At 40.6% G+C, this 20,598-nt stretch overlaps 2 protein-coding genes across 5 annotated transcripts in view; one reads left to right on the plus strand and one right to left on the minus strand.

Moving 5' to 3' along the window:
* SHOC2 (SHOC2 leucine rich repeat scaffold protein) overlaps nt 1–4,041 on the minus strand; it is an 87,398-nt gene extending 83,357 nt beyond the window's left edge. The window contains exon 1 of one of the 3 annotated variants that reach the window (XM_066354765.1): nt 3,906–4,041. The gene's annotated coding sequence lies outside the window, so the exon portion shown is untranslated. Of the gene's footprint in view, nt 1–3,160; nt 3,277–3,341; nt 3,558–3,905 lie in introns of those variants that run through there. The other 2 variants (XM_066354766.1, XM_066354764.1) reach the window with 2 other exon arrangements.
* On the plus strand, nt 3,674–20,533 carry BBIP1 (BBSome interacting protein 1). Of its 2 annotated transcripts, none has more exons than XM_066354772.1 (3): nt 3,674–3,760; nt 19,027–19,098; nt 20,168–20,533. In XM_066354772.1, the coding sequence occupies exons 2-3, from the start codon at nt 19,053–19,055 to the stop codon at nt 20,332–20,334; spliced, it is 213 nt and encodes a 70-aa protein (XP_066210869.1). In that variant the 5' UTR covers nt 3,674–3,760; nt 19,027–19,052; the 3' UTR covers nt 20,335–20,533. The 2 variants fall into 2 exon arrangements, with proteins under 2 accessions (XP_066210869.1, XP_066210870.1); XM_066354773.1 differs by lacking the exon at nt 3,674–3,760 and adding an exon at nt 3,963–4,058.
* The last annotated feature ends 65 nt before the right edge of the window (nt 20,534–20,598 follow it).

A 20,598-nucleotide genomic window follows, 5' to 3' on the forward strand; every position in this document is an offset into this window, starting at 1 on the left:
TTGTTATAAGCACTGATTCATGAATGAAACATGAATGATATAGTAAACTAAATTCTAAAGATATACTTTCATTTAATCTTCAACCTCCAAAAATATTAATCCTTATATCTGCACATACAGGTTAGAGTATATATTTTAATCAAAACACAACAGATTATTTTTATATTTAAATGATCTTTTTACTAGAAAAAAATCTGAAAATTATTTAAATTGTTTAAGGAGCATAAGTCCTACATAAATATTAAACTACACAACAGATATTGATAATCCGGCATATCTTCAAAACAAATATAACAGCAATTAACTGCCTGGATAATAAAGAATTCCAATTTTATTCACCCTTCACACACAATCGACACCAATAAATCAAGGCAAAAAATATACCAGCAGCTATTCAGGAAGCATTTTTGGAAGTATTCTACAGAGAATTACAGTTTATGTCTCTCTGAACATGCAACAAGCCCTGACCAAAGACACTAAAGAAATAGCATTATTTAAAAAGCATAATTCCAGCAAGTGTAACAAAAAAATTTATAATTTTGCTGTTCCTTTCAAAAGTGAAATGTCTTAATTTCTGACTGGTTTGTGGTCCACAGTTGCTGTATGACTCTTGCTTGCTACGATCATCAAAACACAGCTCTGATAAATTTTCTGAATATGGTAGTTTAAAAATTAAAAAATAATCCAGCTGCAAGCTGTTAATGTAGCTCTTAATATCACTCTTTAACCATAATAATTTCTAAGAAATAAGAGAAAAGGTAAAACACTTGAAAAGAGTACTGACAATGAGATCAGATAACAAATGCTAACCTGACGTATATGTAGTTGTTTCTTAAAAAACTGAACACATCAGGTCTGAGGAAAAAGTAGTAATCTTAGAGATAGGCGAGGTCCATACCTCAAAACTGGCATTTCAAGAATACAGTTTTACAAGGAATTCCTATCATTTGGGACAACACAGATTGACCTTGAAGGCATTAAGCTAAATGAAATAAATCAGAGAAAGACAAATACTGTATGCAAGACTCACTTAGATGTGGAATCTAAAAATACAAAAACAAAATCCTAATAAAAAAAGAGATGAGACATGGTTATGAGATGAAGAATGGGGTGAGGAGTGGGAGAAAGGTGGTCAAAAGGTACAAATTTCCATTTTTACATATACAATAAATACTAGAAATGTAATGTACAACATGATGACTATAGCTAACACTGCTATATAATATACAGGAAAGTTAAGAAAGTAAATCCTAAAAATGTATCCTTGTTTTCCTTCTTCTCTTTTTATTGTATCTATATGAGAAGATGGATGTTACCTAAAGCTATTGTAATAACCATTTCAATATATATATATATATAAATCAAACCAGCATGCTATATGCCTTGAACCTATACAGTGATGTATGCCAATTATTTCTCAATAAAATTGGAAAAAAGAATACTATAATTTTACATGTTAGCTTTATATTACATTTAAGCCATTTGAAAGTTACAAAACTTAAGACAAAGCCTTTATTTATTTGTCTGTGGTCTATTTTTCAAATGTATATTCATAATTAAATAAAAGCATTAAAGTGTACCTTATGCCCAAACAAGTACTCAACCGGCTTATATTCAGTCTAAGCCCTATATATAAGGAAATGGTCATTTACACACTTTATTCCTCAAAATTCGTGTCACTGCCACAATGAAATACCTCAACACTTGAACTATAGTTCCAAATTGTATCCAATAGCTAAGTCTCTTCAAATACAAAGTAACAGTCCTATGGCACAAAGGGGGAAGTCGTAGAGATCAGTACACTAATAAAACGAGGTCTTTAAAATCAAGAAAAATTTTCAGGGTTGTTTTCATTTACATTCAAAGATACTTGGTTACACAAGTGTACCCTAGGATTCTGAAAAACATAAACAAAAATAAGTTTTGCATGCAATACTCCCTCTGAGTAGATACTAGAAGCTGCGGACATTTAAGAAATGTATTTTAAAAATGTCCAAGTGTAAGCTTATAGACTGCTGGTAGTTCTGATGGAGGCACATACCACATCTGCAACCCACTTTTGCTTCAGCATCCCCAGGGACTTAGAAAACATTTCTTTGGGTAGGTTGCAAAACATTGCTTCCTCTTTTATTCTCATCACTCGCATTATGATACAAAGCAACAGATAGACAAGAAAATCAAATCAACAACTGTGAGGGCTGAAAGCTTAAAACACATACACACACGCACAAAACGATCTTTCCAGCTCCTGAATCGGTATTCATTCCACCTGTTTGTAAATCCACAATAACACAACCCCGCTGCTGACGGGGGGCGGGGGGCAATTAATGGTTTGGAGTTCTTATTCTTCTACTTAGGCTCGGGGCGGGGGAGGAGGATGGTACAAAACAATGGATACCGAGGGGCTGGGGGAAAATCGTTTAGCCCTGAAGCTTCCAGCGTTGAGCTGGGGCGGGAGGGGGTTGAGTAGAGAGTACTTTTCCTCTATCCCTAAAAGCTACCGCGAAAGAGGCTGCCATCAGGCTTGCCCCACAGGGCAGTGTCGGATGGCTACAACTCTTCACCCGGCTACACGCCCGAACCCTCCTCCCCACTCCCGGCCGCCGGGAGAGGAGGCGAGCAGAGCGCGGCGGGCTCTGGGGAGGGGGCGAGGAAGACCCCACCCCGCACCGCCGCGCCGGCCGGGAACCCGGGCAACCATTCACACGCCTCCCGGCGCCCCGGGGTCTCCCGGCAGCCTGGCCCCGCCGGCTCCGGGGGCCGAGCGGCACGGGACCGTCCGCCGGACGCCCCCGGCCCGCGCCCGCGCCCTCGCCCGCGCCCGGGCGCTGTCCCGGCCGCCCTCCGCCACCGCAGGCCCGGCCCCAGTCGCTGTCAGAGCCGGCCGGCTTGCCCGCGGCGCCTGGCTGCGGTCCCCGCGCGGAGAGCCAGGTCCGAGGGCCCAGCCCTCCCGGCGACGGCACCCAGGAAAGCCGCGGCAGCGGCGTCGCCTCCCAGGGCCCCGGCCCCCGGGGCCTCGCCCCGGCCCCGCCGGCTCGCGCCTGTCAGGGCGCGCGGGGCCTCCCCCTGCCGACAGCCCGCCCGACCGCCCGACGGGCAGGAAGAAAGGCAGGAAGGACCGACCCACGGACAGCCTCCCGCCTCGGCGGCCCCCGGTTACCGTCGGGAGCCCAGACTCCGCCATCCCGCTCGCTCGCTCTCCTGCTCGCTCGCCCTCCTTCTTCCTCCTCCTCCTCCTCCTCCTGAGAAGAGACGCTGCCCAACCGCCGCCCCCCGCCCGCCCCTCCCCCACTCGCCCCGCCCCGCCCGCCCGCCCGCCCGCCACACACTTTCGCTCCTACCATAGCGCCCCACCCCTCGGGCGCAGGCCGGTCACTCGCAGAAGGAAAACAGGCGGAGCGAGGGAAATCGACGCTGCCCAATCAAAGGGAGGTGCTGGCGCCCGCGACGCTGCCCGGCCGGAGTGAGGCGTTGGCTCCAGCTTTCCTCTGCCCGCCCTTTTCCTTGCCTCCGCTCCTCGACGCCCTCTCTTCCACCCACTGGGCGCCGCTGGCTAGCGGGTCACAGAGTAAGCCTCCAGCAGGGTAGAGCGACAACTCTCAGTCGGAAGTTACCCTTGAAGCTAAGGCAGCCATTACTGATCGTGGCAACGGGAGTTCTCTGCCCCCCCCCCCCCGTCCCCAGTGTGACGTAGTTTTTCCTTCGCCCAATCCCTCTGTTACTGTTGCAACAGTTGAGCCGTGTGGGAAAAGAAGCATCTGTAAGTAGGCCCGAATGGGACCAAAGGTGACCAGACGTCCAGTGTTACACAAGTTCATTCGTATTCCGGACCACCTGCCTGGGATGGGGGAGGGGAGGGTGCAGGTTTCCTGGCCCGTAGTTTGCTGGGACGTCTGGTCACTTACCTAAATGGGCAAGAGTTTAGGGCTCTGATAATCCCTGTCCTGCCCGGAAGTTGCGTTTGGCACTTCTGAACCGGGTCATAGCGGAAGGGTGGGAATAGCGTGCGCCCCCGGCGCCCCAGGGAGTGCCCGTTCCGTCTGGAGTCGCGTAGGGAGGTGAGTGTCCTTCGGCCTCGACCCGTCGGTGCAGCAGGCCTGTGCCGGACAGTCCCTGGTAGCCCGAGCGCCACGGAGGCGAGCGAGGGCACCGAGTTGCTTCCGCTGGAAGATTTCTTTCCGGGCTGGCCAGGAGGTGGCCCGCTCTCCCTCCGCCCCTCTGAGGCTCCCTGTGGGGCGAGGCCGCTCTACCGGCCCCTCCGTCCAGATGCAGCCAGCAGCGCCGGGAGGGGCGTGGGCGCGGACCGCGGGCGGAGCCCTTAACTCGCGCACCGAGCTCCTGGCCACGCCCCCGCAAGTTCCTATTAAGTACTCTCACCCCCTGACCTTTGGAGAACGAAGGATAGGGGAGGAAATCATTTTCCATTCCTAGCTGTAAAAGAAAAGGAGGGTTCCCTCACCACTGAGTGTTATATCCCGCTTCCTTCACATTCTGAATTTTCTTCCTTTTCTTTGTTTCTACTGAGGGTTTGTAAGCATTCAGGATGAAGGTATACTGCCCTAATCCTGCATGCCTACAATTTATTCAACAGTTTAATGCATGTGACTATATATATATATAGTATCAGTTTTATATGGCTCTTTACAAGTGTCACACACACAATCCCATGTAGTCCCTTCCTTCTGTAGGCTTGAATCAAAAATTATCAGTCATTTTGGTAATATCGGGTTAGCTGTGTAAATCTACCAGGAGAAAGACCAGAACTTTCACGTAAAGTGAAATTTATTTATACCCAGCCAGTCAACAACAAAGGTGCAAAACTACATTCTTAATTTCTACTCATATTCCAGCCAAAATGAACTACTATTGTTTCTTCCAACGTTACTCACTGAAGCACCAACCTTTTGTGATTCTGTATCCATGCCCTGGTGATCCTTCAAGATGTGTTTCCAGACTCTGCTCAGCAGAAAGTAATTTTATCTGGGATTACCTCACACTTTTTGTACCTCTTATATGACAACCCCTATGAAACAGCTGCTTGTGTTCTTAGCTTTGTTACTGTGTTTACACCTAAATAGAATGGTTTCTATCAGATTCATCTGCCTATCATTTTACCCTGCATATGATATTTTAGTAAGTATTTATTGTTTTGAAATGTCTCCTGGATGACCACAACACTGCCAGCAAAGTTTTATGGAACTTGAGTTTTTCAGAAATTCAGTATAGCCCCTACTACTCAACCTTTTCTTAGGCTTCCCTCTGAAGGCTTTCCAACATGACTATTCCCCCAATTTTTTAATTTAAAAATTCAAACAAAAAAGTTGAAAGAAGACAAACATTCATGTACCCTTCACATAGATCCAACAGTTAATATTTTGCCATATTTATTTTATCCCTTCTCACAAACTTTTCCATTGTCATTGAACCATTTGGAAATAGGTTGCAGACACCTATTATTAAGTAGACACCTCTAAAATTTCCAATATGTATTTCCTAAGAATTATAAAGTTCTCCTGCAAAACACAGTATTATCACAACAAAGGAAATAATCCTGTAATAATTTAAAATCCAGTCTATGTAAATTTTCCCATTTGACCTAAGAATATCTTTATACCTTCTCCACTTCCCTGGGGGGAATAAAACCCAAGGATCCAGTCAAGGTTTCTCTGTCAGATTTGGATATTTTAACTCTTTAGCCTTAATGTAGTATAATTCCATTCTTTTTTATCCCTTGTTACCTTGACATTTTGAAGAATTAAAGTCGAGGTTTTTGTCTCCTTTTTTCTTATTTCTTGTAAATCAGAAGTTAGTCTAGAGACTTGATTAGATTCTATGTAATATTTTTTGAAAGAAATCTTCACAATATTCATACTTTTCCAGTCATAATTAAGCCTTCTCAATTGCAGCTACACCTACCCATGCCATGAGCTGAAATCCATTCCACTTCTCAGCACACTCATCTTCCTATGCTGTCTTACAAAGAGTTTAGCATTTAATCCTCCTGTCTGTGTAGAGTATGTGTTAATGCCCTGGACTGGCAACACAGACTGCCTACCTTTAATAAAGTGATGCTGCTACTTTGCCCACACTCAGAGCTGATGCAATGTAATCTGCAGCAAAATGTACTGATGTCAGCATAGTTTCATGAGTTTAAACTCATAGCACCCGGAGGACTGTTGATAAAAGATGTGTGGGCCCTGCCATTCATATACAGATGAATCTTGATGTTATCAAAGCATATACTAAGGCAACTGCTGGCCATCTGGCCACATTCCAGTTTAGGCAATGTTATTTTCCTCCTGAAATTCTCTTGCAAGTCCTAATTGGTCATGGTGTTCTTGTGATAGCTTTTTGTTAACATTCATCAAAGTCTATTAAAAATTGCAAAATCAAGATTATACTTAACACTTAGTGCATTAAGAAAATTCTCTATCCAGTGGATAGAGAAGTGCTTGCAGAATTTGCTTTATAATCGCAAGAGAAAAAACTCCCCAAACTCATTACTCCTCATATCCTAGACTTCTATGTGATCGTGAAAGATAAGTGAAAGGAAGAGAACGTACTTACTGGAGAAGGAAATGCTGTGGGAAGGCAGAAGTTGAAAGTTAAGTAATGCACTCCGTCAGTCACTTCTTTTGTGGAGAACAAAACTTGCTCATGTGGGACTATGAAACAATTTTAAGTTGACTTCAGCTTCAAGTAACACAAAATAATATACTTACTAAGACCACAGATTTTAGAATCAGACCTCAGCTTCAGAAACAGGGCCATTCAACTACCTGGTGACTTTGGACAGTTTATTCATTCTATTTATCATCTATTAAATGGAGCCATAAAAACCCTTGAACAGAATGACTCAACTATATATAGTGTATGTGTATAGCAAGACATGTAGTCAGCCTGACCAAGTGGTGGCGCAGTGGATAGAGCGTCGGACTGGGATGCAGAGGACCCAGGTTCGAGACCCCGAGGTCGCCAGTTTGAGCGCGGGCTCATCTGGTTTGATTGAGCAAAAGCCCACCATCTTAAACCCAAGGTCGCTGGCTCCAGCAAGGGGTTACTAGTAAGGGGTTACTAGTCTGCTGAAGGCCCACGGTCAAGGCACATATGAGAAAGCAATCAATGAATAACTAAGGTGTTGCAACGCGCAATGAAAAACTAATGATTGATGCTTCTCATCTCTCTCCGTTCCTGTCTGTCTGTCCCTGTCTATCCCTCTCTCTGACTCACTCTCAGTCTCTGTAAAAAAAAAAAAAAAAAAAAAAAGACATGTAGTCAGTGGTAATTAATAATTTCTAAAGCAGTCCAATTCGGGCACATAGTAGGCTGAAATATTTATCAAGTGAGAATGAATCTAAAACTCTGGTTCTCCAAGTTTAATGGGGGAAACTTAATAAAATAATTAGAGATTCTGATTTAAGAGTCTGGAAGCCTCCAGAAAAATCTGTATTTTTAATAATTGTCCAGGGGATTCTGATGCAGGTAATCAGAGGATCAGGCTTTGATAAACAATGAAGAAATTATCAAACAATTATTTCCCCTTTTCCCCTTCCTTGCATACTGTTGAAATAGCTTTCTATCTCAGATGCTGAGAATATAAAAAAATTCTTCAAATACCTTTTTAAAGGTTAACAGCTAATATTTTAGGACCACTTTCTAGCACTGAATTTAAAAATAGCAAAAGTCATTATAAAAAGACATTCTGCATTAGTGGGATGTAGTATCATTTTCTCCTAACTTAATAGTGACTGCTACTGGAGTATACCAAAACCAGCGCTATCATCCCAGTTCACCCAGGAAGCGTAGTTCTTGTTCTTAGGCCCTGGCACATTCCAGAAGCCAGACACCACACATTTTATTCACATGAGTCTGGATTAATTAGCCAAATTGAACATGTTGCAACATTTTTCTACCAACAGATGCCAGATAGCAAAACAGAATAGAATCTATTATGGTTTCCAACTACATGACATATGATGGTATTTGGCATCTCCAGATGAACATTATCAATCCAAATTAGGTCCCTGCAAGCATGTGGGCAGCCACTTGAGTAAGGGTGAGCATTGCTACATTGTGTCTGCTCAAAAACATTTTCTTTCTGTGCTCCCTCTTAGCTTTTTGTCATGTGAGTTTACATTCAGAAATTTGCATTTAAAAATTCATCTATTAGTCAACCACAGGTCTTGGATAAGACAAAGATAAAAATTTTTGCCATTTTTCCTACAATTCCTGTTACTGCTATCCATCACCTACACTAGCCAGATTGAATTTACTTTTAAAAGTAGCTCACATTGCCTGACCAGGCAGTGGTGCAGTGGATAGAGCGTCAGACTGGGATGCGGAGGACCCAGGTTCGAGACCCCCAGGTCACCAGCTAGAGCGTGGGCTCATCTGGTTTGAGTAAAGCTCACCAGCTTGGACCCAAGGTCGCTGGCTCAAGCAAGGGGTTACTCGGTCTGCTGAAGGCCCGAGGTCAAGGCACATGAGAAAGCAATCAAGGAACAACTAAGGTGTCGCAATGAAAAACTGATAATGATGCTTCTCATCTCTCTCCATTCCTGTCTGTCTGTCACTATCTATCCCTCTCTCTGACTCTCTCTCTGTCTCTGTGAAAAAGTAAATTAATTAATTAATCATAAAAGTAACTAACATTAAATATTCACGAAAGAAAACTGTCCTGGACTTTACATAAACAGGATTGCTTCTGGTTTCTCCCTCAATTCCCAGATTGTATTTTTGCTTCTGGACAGTTTGACATATAATATGTTTTACTGATGTTGCAAAATCAAAGGCCTGGAGAGGCTGGGCATGTCGGGTGAAGGGAAACCATATGCTGTAGTGGCAACTGGAGAACTCCCCATGCTCATCTGAATGGAGCATCGCTTCCCACACAGCGAATCTCTCCATGTGGTAATATGGGCCTGGTGTTCCCATATTTGTCGAGAGGAGCTGACATTTGAAATTTACGTGAAATCTCATAATTTTTTGCCATATTTCAGGTGCCTTTATTGACTTCTCTAGTTAGGCAAAAAGTGACTTGTCACCTCCATTAGAAATTCAAAATAGATTCTTATGTACACCAAGTTTCTATTCCCTTGATTACAGTTTTAAAGGTTTACTTTTTACTGCCAACTTATAAACTTGTCCATATTTTCTCAACCTTGTACTATATTATGAAATAGGTTTGCTTTATTTTTAAAAATATAATTAAGAACACAATTTTGCAGCACATGCTCTTGGTAAGTAAAACAAATTTTAAAAGGAAAACACATTCATTCTGTCTTACAGGTACCACGATATTGATAAGCAGTCAAAGGATTTTTAGAGTTGGAAGGTACTTGACGGGAAATCTACAACAAATCCTTTATTATAGCGATTTGAAAATTAGACCTGGGATAATGTGTCACAATATATTTCTAATCACTTTCACATCTACTTTTCACTTAAACTTTAAAACCCAGGACAGATACTAAACCTGGTTTTTATGAGAAAATCAAATCTCCAATTTGCAAAGAAATGTATTCAAGGTCACACAGTTTGCAGTAGAGCCAGAGTACAACCCTATACCCCATTTAAAGTATAAACGTGATGATTAGGAAAAAGTGAAAAAAGAAACAAACTCCAGTACAAACTTAAATCATACATTGGATTTTACTGTCAGAGCTTATTTAAAACACTTGGAACACTAGAATGCATTTAAATTCAAACTCTTGGAACTCTGAAGCATTTAAATTCAAACTTTAAAAATGAGGTTTTATACAATTAGGATAAGCTGATAAGTTTTGGATCAATTAATGAATAGGTAAAAAGAATTATGATGAACTAATGGCTGGTTAGGAGTGGTAGGCACCTGGATATGAAGGATAACTACATACATTGACCCATAGAATGGCTCCTTGGGGCACCTAGCAAAGGTTAAAAATGGATTAAGGAGGTAAGTATGACATAGGACAGTTTTTTAAACACCCAAATATGTACTGTCCAGAGCATTTTTAGAAGCCAAGACTTGGCTTTGGTACCCACGGTATGTTTTTTGATATTTCTGATCCATAATATGATGCTGTGAGTTACCAGGAATTGGATTTGAATTTTAGTAATCTATTCCCTTTCTCTCTGCCTCCTATATGACTAATCTCCATTTTCCAGATGTCTAGATGAAACTAGGGTACAATCTAAAGCTAACAGTCGTGTCCAGCTCTTTAAGCGTGATCTTGGTCTCATCATACTCTCCTATGTTAAAAAAAAATTACAAAATTTGTAAACTTTAAAAATATTGAATATTTCTAATTAACCTTGAGATTTGAAAGCCCCAGCAGCATCTTTTAAAAATACTAATGTGGCCCTGGCCAGAGCCAAAAAGAAGTATTTTTCCCTGCTAAATTTCTTTCAAGGTGTTATCAAATGTGACAACTGGAATACAGAATCCTCAAATTAAGGAGCGTGTATGAGAAGGAAAAACCACATGTTGGTTAGAGCTATACACAGGCCTGATTTTAACACAATTCTCAAAACTAAGGAGAAAAAAAATATATGCAGTGCTTTAGTCAGTATGCTGCACTTATATTTTTATCACGATATTTAATGTTTGACTCATTTTATATTCATCCTCCTTTGCCAAGGTCATTAGTGGCTTCAAACTGCCCATTTTGGCAGAAATTGAATCTCACGTTACGTTAACCTTCATTGGCTTCTATACAGCCCAGTCTACCTCCTCTTATCTAATATCGTCTTCAACGTTGGTGTTCCTACAGTGGAGTGCCATACTAAATCCGTCTGGGGTTCTTCAGGCCATTCGTACAGATACAGCTTAGCAAAAACTGAAGACCCCAGACTTTGGAGTCAGGCAGATATGAATTCAAATCTTGTTTCTCCACTCATTATACAATGTTAGACAAGAGAACTTTTCCTAGACCTGGTTTGAGTCTGTTAAATCTAACATATGTATGTATGAGTTGATGCAATGGGAGTTGAGTAAATAGTTAATACAATTCCAAAGTTGACTCTTAGAGTGAAAGTTATTTTCAAAATCACTATAGAAATCCCTTAACATGTCTGTGTAGTTAAAATATATTTAATTTTTGTACTAAAACATTGTGCTGTTAATCTTAAGCCAGGCAATCTTTTGAGCTTGGTGTGTCACTTCAAAATTCGCCAAAAAACCGAGCATACCTCGGGTGGTGTGTCACTTCAAGAAAAAAACCATAATTTCATGATATTTATAGTTTAAATAACAAAAATGTGTAATTGTAATATACAGTGTATCCATAAAGTCATGGTGCACTTTTGACCGGTCACAGGAAAGCAACAAAAGACGATAGAAATGTGAAATCTGCACCAAATAAAAGGAAAACTCTCCCAGTTTCATACCTATTCAGTGCAGTTTTTTTTTTTAATGAGAATATTTTTATGTATTTATTCATTTTAGAGAGGAGAGAGAGAGAAGGGGGGAGGAGCTGGAAGCATCAACTCCCATATGTGCCTTGACCAGGCAAGCCCAGGGTTTCAAACCGGCGACCTCAGCATTTCCAGGTCAACGCTTTATCCACTGCACCACCACAGGTCAGGCTATTCAGTGCAGTTTGATGTGGGCCCACGCACAGATTTTTTAGGGCTCCTTAACTAGCTATCCCATATAGCCTCTACAGACTCGTCACTGATTGATGGCCTACCATAACGGGGTTTCTCCACCAAACTGCCGTTTCCTTCAACTGCTTATCCCACCGAGTAATGTTATTCGTATGTGGTGGTGCTTTGTTATAAACACGCCGATATTCACGTTGCACTTTGGTCATGGATTCGAATTTAGCGAGCCACAGAACACACTGAACTTTCCTCTGTACTGTCCACATCTCGACTGGCATGGCCATGGGCTGCTCCACTGTATACACTATACACGGTGTTACGTCATCATCTGCGCACGTGCACATGCTGCCACATCATCCTACAGAAACTGGGAGGGTTTTCCTTTTATTTGGTGCAGATTTCACATTTCTATCGTCTTTTGTTGCTTTCCTGTGACCAGTCAAAAGTGCACCATGACTTTACGGACACACTGTGTAACTATTTAATAAACCAAAAACTATTTAACTTACCTGCTTAGTGACTTCTTTGTTCATCTGTTAGTCAGTTCTTTTGTTGGTCTTGATATTATTTAACTTGTGTGGGGTGCCGTGAACTAAGATAAGTGAGGGGAGAGGGAATTCTTTAACTAACCTGCCTATTAGTGACTTTTTTGTTGCTAAATTTCATTGGCTAAATCTTCAATTGAAGATTGGTATTTTGTACACTTCAAGCCCAAGCAAGCGCTACTAACTTCATCTGTCAATCTGTTTCTTTTGTTGGTTTTGATATTATTTAATGCTGAGAATAAGGTCTCACAAAAGTACATAGAGGGAAAAATTGTGAGTAAAGCCGTTGCTATATTTTTCAGGGTGCTAAAAGTGCCTGGTAATCTGTTCTAGGCACTTCAAATTTCCTGTTCATGGTGGCACTCCTCTTGATTCTCCAAGCGGCACCTTTCCAGATTCTCAAGCTTTGACCTCAAGTCGACAAACACCTGAGCCCAGATGCTGTCTTGAAATTCTGCAAGTTGCATCTTATGTAAATTAAGATGGCTGCCGCTATTTCTAATGGGGGGAAACAGCACCCATAGCACAGGCCCTCGCCTCTCACAGTCTCCCCCTCACTTATCTCAGTAATGATGGTCAATTAGAAATCCACAATACCCCAGCACAGTAGATTGGATGATGGTTGCTGTGGTTATGTGGTTGCTGGTAATGGCGATCACAGGGCCCCCAAAGATGCATCCCCGGAGGCACTCTGCTGCTCCCTGCTCCGCCGGCTGGAAGTGAGGTCAAAGATAACCTAACGGCCTAACCGGAAGTCCCAGAACTAGACGCTCTGTGCCGGAGTTCTGATGTTTTGGCCTACAGACCTCTGGCACAGAGTGTCTACACTACAGCAAATGTTTTATCCTCGGCTACTGCACCTGGCCGTGCTGGAGCCGAGGATGAAACGTCCTTCTCAGCATGCGGCCCCATACTTCTCTGGTATGCGGCAGCATGCCGCATGTCATCGAAAATGGCTACACGTGTCATAGGTTCACCATCACGGTCTTAAGCAAACTAAAATTTAAGAGCTTCTATGCTAAAAAAAGCTAAAGTAGCTATTCTTCCTTTAAGATAACTTTTAAGACAATATGGTGAGTAAAGGACAAATATACAATGACGGAAAATGATTTGACTTTGGTTGATGGGCACAAAACATAAGTCAAATGCTATGAAAATGTTTACCTGAAACCTATGTACTCTTATTGATCCATATCAACCCATTAAATTTAATTATCTAAGTTAAAAGACAGTAAAGGGGATGAGTCAACAATTATAAAGTGTTCCTTCTTGCCTGTAGGTTTTTCTTCATTCTGTTTTATTAATAAGCCTCTATAACTAATATATGTCAATAGATTTATTTTTCCTAAGAATCTAATGACAACATTGTATTGATAAGAGTCACTGAAATTCACTGCGCTTTTACCATGTGCTAAGAAGTGGTCTAATGGCTTTATATGAATTGTTATTTAATATACTAAGTCAATACTATTTTAAGCTTTATTTTACTGCTGAAACTGAGCCTTAGAAAATTAATTTGTTTAAATGATCATCCTGACTCCCGATCCTTCTCTTAGCCACTACACTACTCATCTCTTTTTATTTTATTTATTTATTTATTTATTTATTTATTTTGTATTTTTCTTAAGTTGGAAACGGGGAGGCAGTCAGACAGACTCCCACATGCGCCCGACCGGGATCCACCCAGCATGCCCACCAGGGGGTGATGCTCTGCCCATCTGGGGCGTTGCTCTGTTGCAACTAGAGCCATTCTAGTGCCTGAGGCAGAGGCCATGGAGCCACCCCCAGCGCCCGGGCCAACTTTGCTCCAGTGAAGCCTTGGCTGCGGGAGGGGAAGAGAGAGACAGAGAGGAAGGAGAGAGGGAGGGGTGAAGAAGCAGATGGGTGCTTCTCCTGTGTGCCCTGGCTGAGAATTGAACCCGGGACTCCTGCACACCAGGCCAATGCTCTACCACTGAGCCAACTGGCCAGGGCCTCATCTCTTTTTATCTACCATCTTTCTATATCCTTTTTAGGGGAAATTATATCCATTTCTATAGCGTATACAACTGTAATATCGACTTCTGGGCCTCCAGTCCTTTTTACCTTCCTATTGGACTTCCACATTCATGGGGTTTGAACCTAACTCGTGGTCTCTACCATTCCCTCCTAACCTGTTCCTCTTGTGTTCCCAACTTGAATTAATACTGCAACCATCCACTCAAACATGTTAGTTTGAAATCTGTTATCTTTGATCATCTTCTTATCACTCAAAGGGTATGTGGGACAGGTGGAGTGGTGGAGAGGTTTAAACCTCAACTTCGTACATCCTGAATACTTCTTGTCTTTTCTTATAGCCTGTTAGCACTGCTTTTGCTCATACCCTTACCTAAACAATTATAGCTTTCTTACTAACCACCTTGCCTCTAATGTCTCTTCTGTTTTTCCTGTCTAGAATGTGTTTCCAAAAAAAGAATTATGTCACATGCCCATTCCAAGCCATCAATTAGGTTCCTGTCTTTAGGATACAAAGTCCAAATTCCCAGTCATGGCAGTGAAGGCTCAGTAGGAACGGGCCTCCACCTAGCCAACCCCACCAAAGTGCATTCACTCTGTGTACACTGTACTCTGGCCCTTCCCTTGGTTTTTCCTTTTTCAATGCTTTTTTCTTTGAACACATTTTTTTATTTTGTCTAGAACACCTCCCCTTGCTACAAAACCACCTATTATCATAATACTTCACACCCTTCATCCTTCTGGAACTAGTCCCAGTGTCAAGTGTAGTGATTCTTCAGATACCAACCAAGTATTTCATGGTTTTGGTTTATTAAGACACAGTAGATATGCTTTTATTAAACTGTTATGTTCAACTGTAACTATTTATTTACATGTGTCTCTCCCACATTTCACCTCCCCCAAATTCCTCGAGGGAACTAGTTCTTATCCACTGTATCCACCTCATTTAATATCTTTGTTGAAAGAAAAAATCCATTTGCAAAGGCACATATGATCCCAAATTCCTCTTTTATTTTCCACTCTGAAAGAATAATTCTCATCACCAAAAACAGCATCCTTTCCTACTCCAGTCTTTCCTGTTGTGTTTACATCCAAAGTTCTGTCCTTATTTAAAGATGTATAGCCATTAACTTTATTTTTTATGTTCAGTATTTTATTAATGTCATTTTTTGACCAATTTTTCACTAACTGTAATAACTCAATCCAGATTTTTTTCATTTAAATTTATAAACGTTTCTGTAGCACAGAAGTATGACAGGATGATTAAATGTGTTCAAGCATGAAAATATATTACATTAAAATAAAATTATGTGGAATGGACATAGAGGTCTAGGGAGCAAAAGGACGTAAAATATCTAAAAAATAAATTCATTTTTAATTAATGGATGATGGAGCTATCAAACTGCTGTGATATTTAGATCACATTGGATATATTTTTAAAAGACTAATATAAAAGTTATTTTAAGTATGCCAGAAGTTATATCTTCTATAAATATTTAACATAACAAATGTATATCTCAATTTAGAAATGTGTAAAGGAGTATGCAGTTTTTCTGCCTAGTTTTTCAGAACCACTGGGAGTTCTGAAAGTGTAAAATTTGAGGGCCACAGACACAGATTCTCAAGGTTCAGACGCGAGCTTGTTAGTGCTGTCTGGTCCCACACCCATAATTCAGTTTTATCACCAAACTAAGTCACCTTGGAGATTTTTAACTTGTCCAAGTTGTATGATTAACTTAAGTTATCAACATGTGTATGACTGATTTAAAGTAGTAATCCTTCCTAGACTTAAGTGTCTTTCAACCCTCACTCTACAGCTTAGTAAAATATTTCATGACAAAGATTTGGTTTCTCTCCAAATTCTTCTAGATTAATTTTAAACATCTAGCTCAAATGGTTATGATAGGTGTGCTTATGTTGTCATGACTTTGAAATGCACTATGCATCTAAAACCATTATCTCTAGGAGAAATTACAAACTAAAGGAACCAGGGGTGGGGGATTGGAATGAAACAGCAGATTATTTTCTAATTACCCAGACCAAGAGCTTCAAAACATGATTGACACTGCATTCTCTTTAAGCAGAAAAAGTCTGGGTTCTATTATTTTAAGAATTTTGTTTCTGCAGTTTAGTATTTCCTCTTAAAATATGACTTAACAATCTGTGATATTTTAAAATCTGGCACAGTATTCCATTGTGTGGCTGTTCCATAATTTAACCTTTGGCATGCTGCTGAACACTGAGATTTAACCATTGCTGAACACTTTGCTATTCAATGCAATACTTTAATAAACATTGTTATATATTGTTATATCTTTATACACTCATGCTTTGTTTCTTTAAGGCTCATTGCTAGAAGTAGAATGTTTGAGTCAAAAAATGTGCATACTTAGTTTTGGTAAAAACTACAAGAAATTAATAGCTACTAAAAAATATCCCTCTAAAAGCCCTGTATTTACCATCAACCCTCCCAACAACAAAGTGCTCACTTCTCTACACCTTCCCCCTAACTATAGATACTATCAGGCTTTTGACTTTTTTGCAATTTTAAGACATAACATACACACCAAAGTGATTTTTACCTTTATGAAGCCAAAGTGATTTGCCTATTTAAATTGCAATACCACGACTCCCAGCATTTCTAAATCCCCTTAAACTATCCTATTTTCTATAGCATTTACTAATCTTCTACTAAAGTTTTTTTATTTTTTGTCTGTTTTGTTCACTAGACCAATGCCTGGCACATAGTAGACACATTTATTGAATGACATGGCAGTTGTATGATAAGCATGAATTTCAGCTGTAGTTGCTATGTTTCTTCTTTGGCCCATCTGTCTCCAGTGGTCCACACATCTTACCAACAAGAAATAAGAAAGTACCCTTAGGAGCAGCCACAGCTCCTTAGGGCATGTTACACCAAACAAAACACCCATGTCTGGCTACTCAGCCATCCTGAGGAAACAAATGCTCCTTCCTACTCTGACTCCAGGGCAGTTGATTTTCAAGACAGTGTAGCCTTGCCCATGTGGCCATACAGCCACCACCATGCTTATTTTGGCCCTCCCCTTCCTGTTTCTCTCCTACCAAAGCCTACAGGGGCCTAGGAACAAGAACCAACCCTAGTAAAGCAGACACTCCAGCCAGGCTAGTGAGGCCACTAAGCTTCCCAACACCAGGCCTTCGGCCCCACACCCTTTCCCGTAACAATGGCAGCTTAGTCAAACAGGACTAAGGTTTGGTCGAGTGCCACATTTCACTGTTCTCCTCAAGACAGATTTTAGAATGTGAAAGAGGTACACGACAGAAAAAGCGAATAGTGATTGAATTCTGCGTCCCCAGTGTAGCTAATCTATAAAAGAGCTGAGTTGTTTCACCTCCCAGTTTAGCATTGTGGTGATTAAAAATGTTTAACTCTTTAGTATTACCTTCACATATATCAACATCTATAATGCATATCCTCTCTTTCAGTAGTATCATGTCAGATTAGGCCCAAATAAGGGCCTAATGAGTGTTTTCATTATGGTACCTTAAATGAAGAGGCTACATGTTTTAGTTTTATTCAGGCTAATCAGGGATCTGCAACTACAATGTTATTAGCCTTCAATGTAACATGGGAAAAAAATCACTAGGTACCTACCACTGGCAGGCCTAAGTACAAGAAGGAAAGAATGTGGCAGGAGTGGAAGCCGTGCATTCTAAGGAAATTGCATTTGCATTTTCTCAGATCCAATTAGTGATGAGTTGCTTGCTTTATTCCTGGGCCATTCCCAACTTCATCTTCACTCTGGACAGAGCAGCATTGGGGTGCGGTTGCTGCTTTGACGTTCCGGAATGGAAATTTGAATGAGGTGAAGAAGTTTGGTGAAAGAAGAGTAGGAAATTTTTATTAGGAATGTACAAGTAGTAGTGGAGTGGGAATAACTAAGACCAGAAGCAGTTTCACTTGATTACAACTCATTTGCAGTAGGCGGGTAAGGCAGGCATCAAGCCAGCATCACCACTTTATAAACAATGAATCTTTCTTCGGTGGCAATGTTGTGAAAGACACATGGAAAGGTTGCATCAGTATGGTGAAATATCACAAAATGGGTGGGACTGTCTGAAGAAGCATCTGTTTGGAAAGGAACCATGCTACAAATTACATCCAGAATACCTTGATGATATAGCAGACTGTAATCTGGGATGTAAGAGTGGGAACAAGTGTCATCTGCCAGAGGTAGCATATATGCTGGGCTATTGATAGGAAAAACACATATAAGGCTATTCATTGGTACTTTAGCGTATATTTCGGTATTGGGGAAAATAGTAAACTGAAAGCATACCTCACTTCTGTTCTTCAAGAGCCAATATCACCTGTTACTGCCTTACCGCTTGAAGCCAGTAACAGAACCTTAAGATGCTTTTTGTCATTATAGCAAAAGGGTTAAAGTAGAAACTAGCTGTTAGCTATTGAGAGAAGTGAGACTCGTAGGAAATGTTTGCCTGCTACCCTATTCTTTCTCTAACCACCTCTTACCACCTCCCAAATGGTCATGTAATTTACGTCACCCACCGGAGATGCTGTCAGTAAACAAAAGTGGCTGCACATAAATGCCTGTTTTTCCTCAGCTTTGTCTAAAAAACCCGACCAAATTTTTTGCTGGGGGGTGGGGGTTAGAATGTGCAGCCTTCCAATTTACACCAGCATTGACTAGTGGAAGTTGACAAGATCTAGATGCTTGTATGAACTATCTCAGCCTTGTTTCAATGAAAAGATCCACATGAAATTAAGGGGGAAATTATACAAGAAGAGGTAGTTCATTTTTTATAGAAATTATTATTTTATTTTAAATTATAATGGAAATGTCTCAGCATTATGTTGGGAATTCATTCTTGAACACTAATAACTGATTTCTCATTGAAGGAAAAACTATAGCCAACAATTCAGATATGGCAGAAGTGAAGTCTGTGTTCCGGGAAGTTCTTCCAAAACAAGGTATTTAAATCACAAATACTAGATTGTAGAATATTATAGGGCCCTAAAAAGTAATAGGCAGTGTCACATAGTAGACTCAATAGCTAAAACTCTGTAACTACTGAGGTTCCCATATTTACTGTCCATTTCTATTCTACTTCATTCAAGAGTAGGTTGTAAAGGAGTAATCCATTGCTTAATTTTTCCCAGTAAAGGATGACAAATGAAATATTTTTTCTTAAACCTAGAAATCCTGTTACACTCAAGACTGCAGTTACAATACAAATTTTTTATTTTTTTAACATTTTATTTTATTTATTTATTTTACAAGGACAGAGAAAGAGTCAGAGAGAGGGATAGATAGGGACAGACAGACAGGAATGGAGAGAGATGAGAAGCATCAATCATCAGTTTTTTGTTGCGACACCTTAGTTGTTCATTGATTGCTTTCTCATATGTGCCTTGACCATGGGCCTTCAGCAGACTGAGTAACCCCTTGCTCGAGCCAGTGACCTTGGGTCCAAGCTGGTGAGCTTTTTGCTCAAACCAGATGAGCCTGCGCTCAAGCTGGCGACCTCGGGGTCTCGAACCTGAGTCCTTCCGCATCCCAGTCCCAACGCTCTATCCACTGTGCCACTGCCTGGTCAGGCTACAATACAAATTTTTCAATAAAAAAGAGCACTGTAATCCATATTAAGGTCTGAATGTGGGTAAAAAGAACCTAAATCAAGCAATAGTAAAAATTACTAAAGGTTTCTATTCAACATTCAGTAATTTGAATATTCATGTTAAATTATTACCACACAGTATTTTTAGGCACTGTGCATTCCTCCCAAAACTCTTCTAATTAAAAATTTGACACAAAAAGTTGTCTTGTGATAGCTTCGAATCTTAAGAAAGTTTGATACTTGTCTTCATCATGAACTCCATAGCATTAAAAGCTTTTTTAGATGTATTTACAGGGGTAAACTATGAGAACGAGATTTTCATTAACAATGGATAAGTTTTTAAACCTTCATGCTACCCAGAAATCCAAACCACCAAACAACTGGGTTGTCTCAAATTAATTTGTCTTTCTTTTTAAACTTAGGGCAGGTGTCTGTAGAAGATATAACCACAATGGTGCTATGTAAACCCAAACTTTTACCCTTAAAATCTCTGACTCTGGCAAAGCTGGAAAAAATGCAACAAGCAGCACAGGAAACGATTCGCCAACAAGAAATGGCAGAAAAGGAACAACAGCAAGTAACTCACTGAATAATGGAACACTTCTACAGGACACCCTACCTTACTATTAACAACAGCTAGAAAATACTCCACCTGTATGCTGAAAGTAGTATGTGTTAATAAAACTGATACTCATATAGACCATATAAAAATACCTAAGACTAATGAAACTTGTGAATTTAAACACTCTGGTTTGTACTGAACAGAAGCCATTAAAAAAACTAATCCAGGTTTTATGGTTTTGTTTTTTTCTTTTACCCAAGTTTGTAGAACTGCAAAACTATTGTTCACCAT

Source organism: Saccopteryx leptura, chromosome 13 (genome assembly GCF_036850995.1).
Source record: "Saccopteryx leptura isolate mSacLep1 chromosome 13, mSacLep1_pri_phased_curated, whole genome shotgun sequence".
NCBI classification, from domain to species: Eukaryota; Metazoa; Chordata; class Mammalia; order Chiroptera; family Emballonuridae; genus Saccopteryx; species Saccopteryx leptura.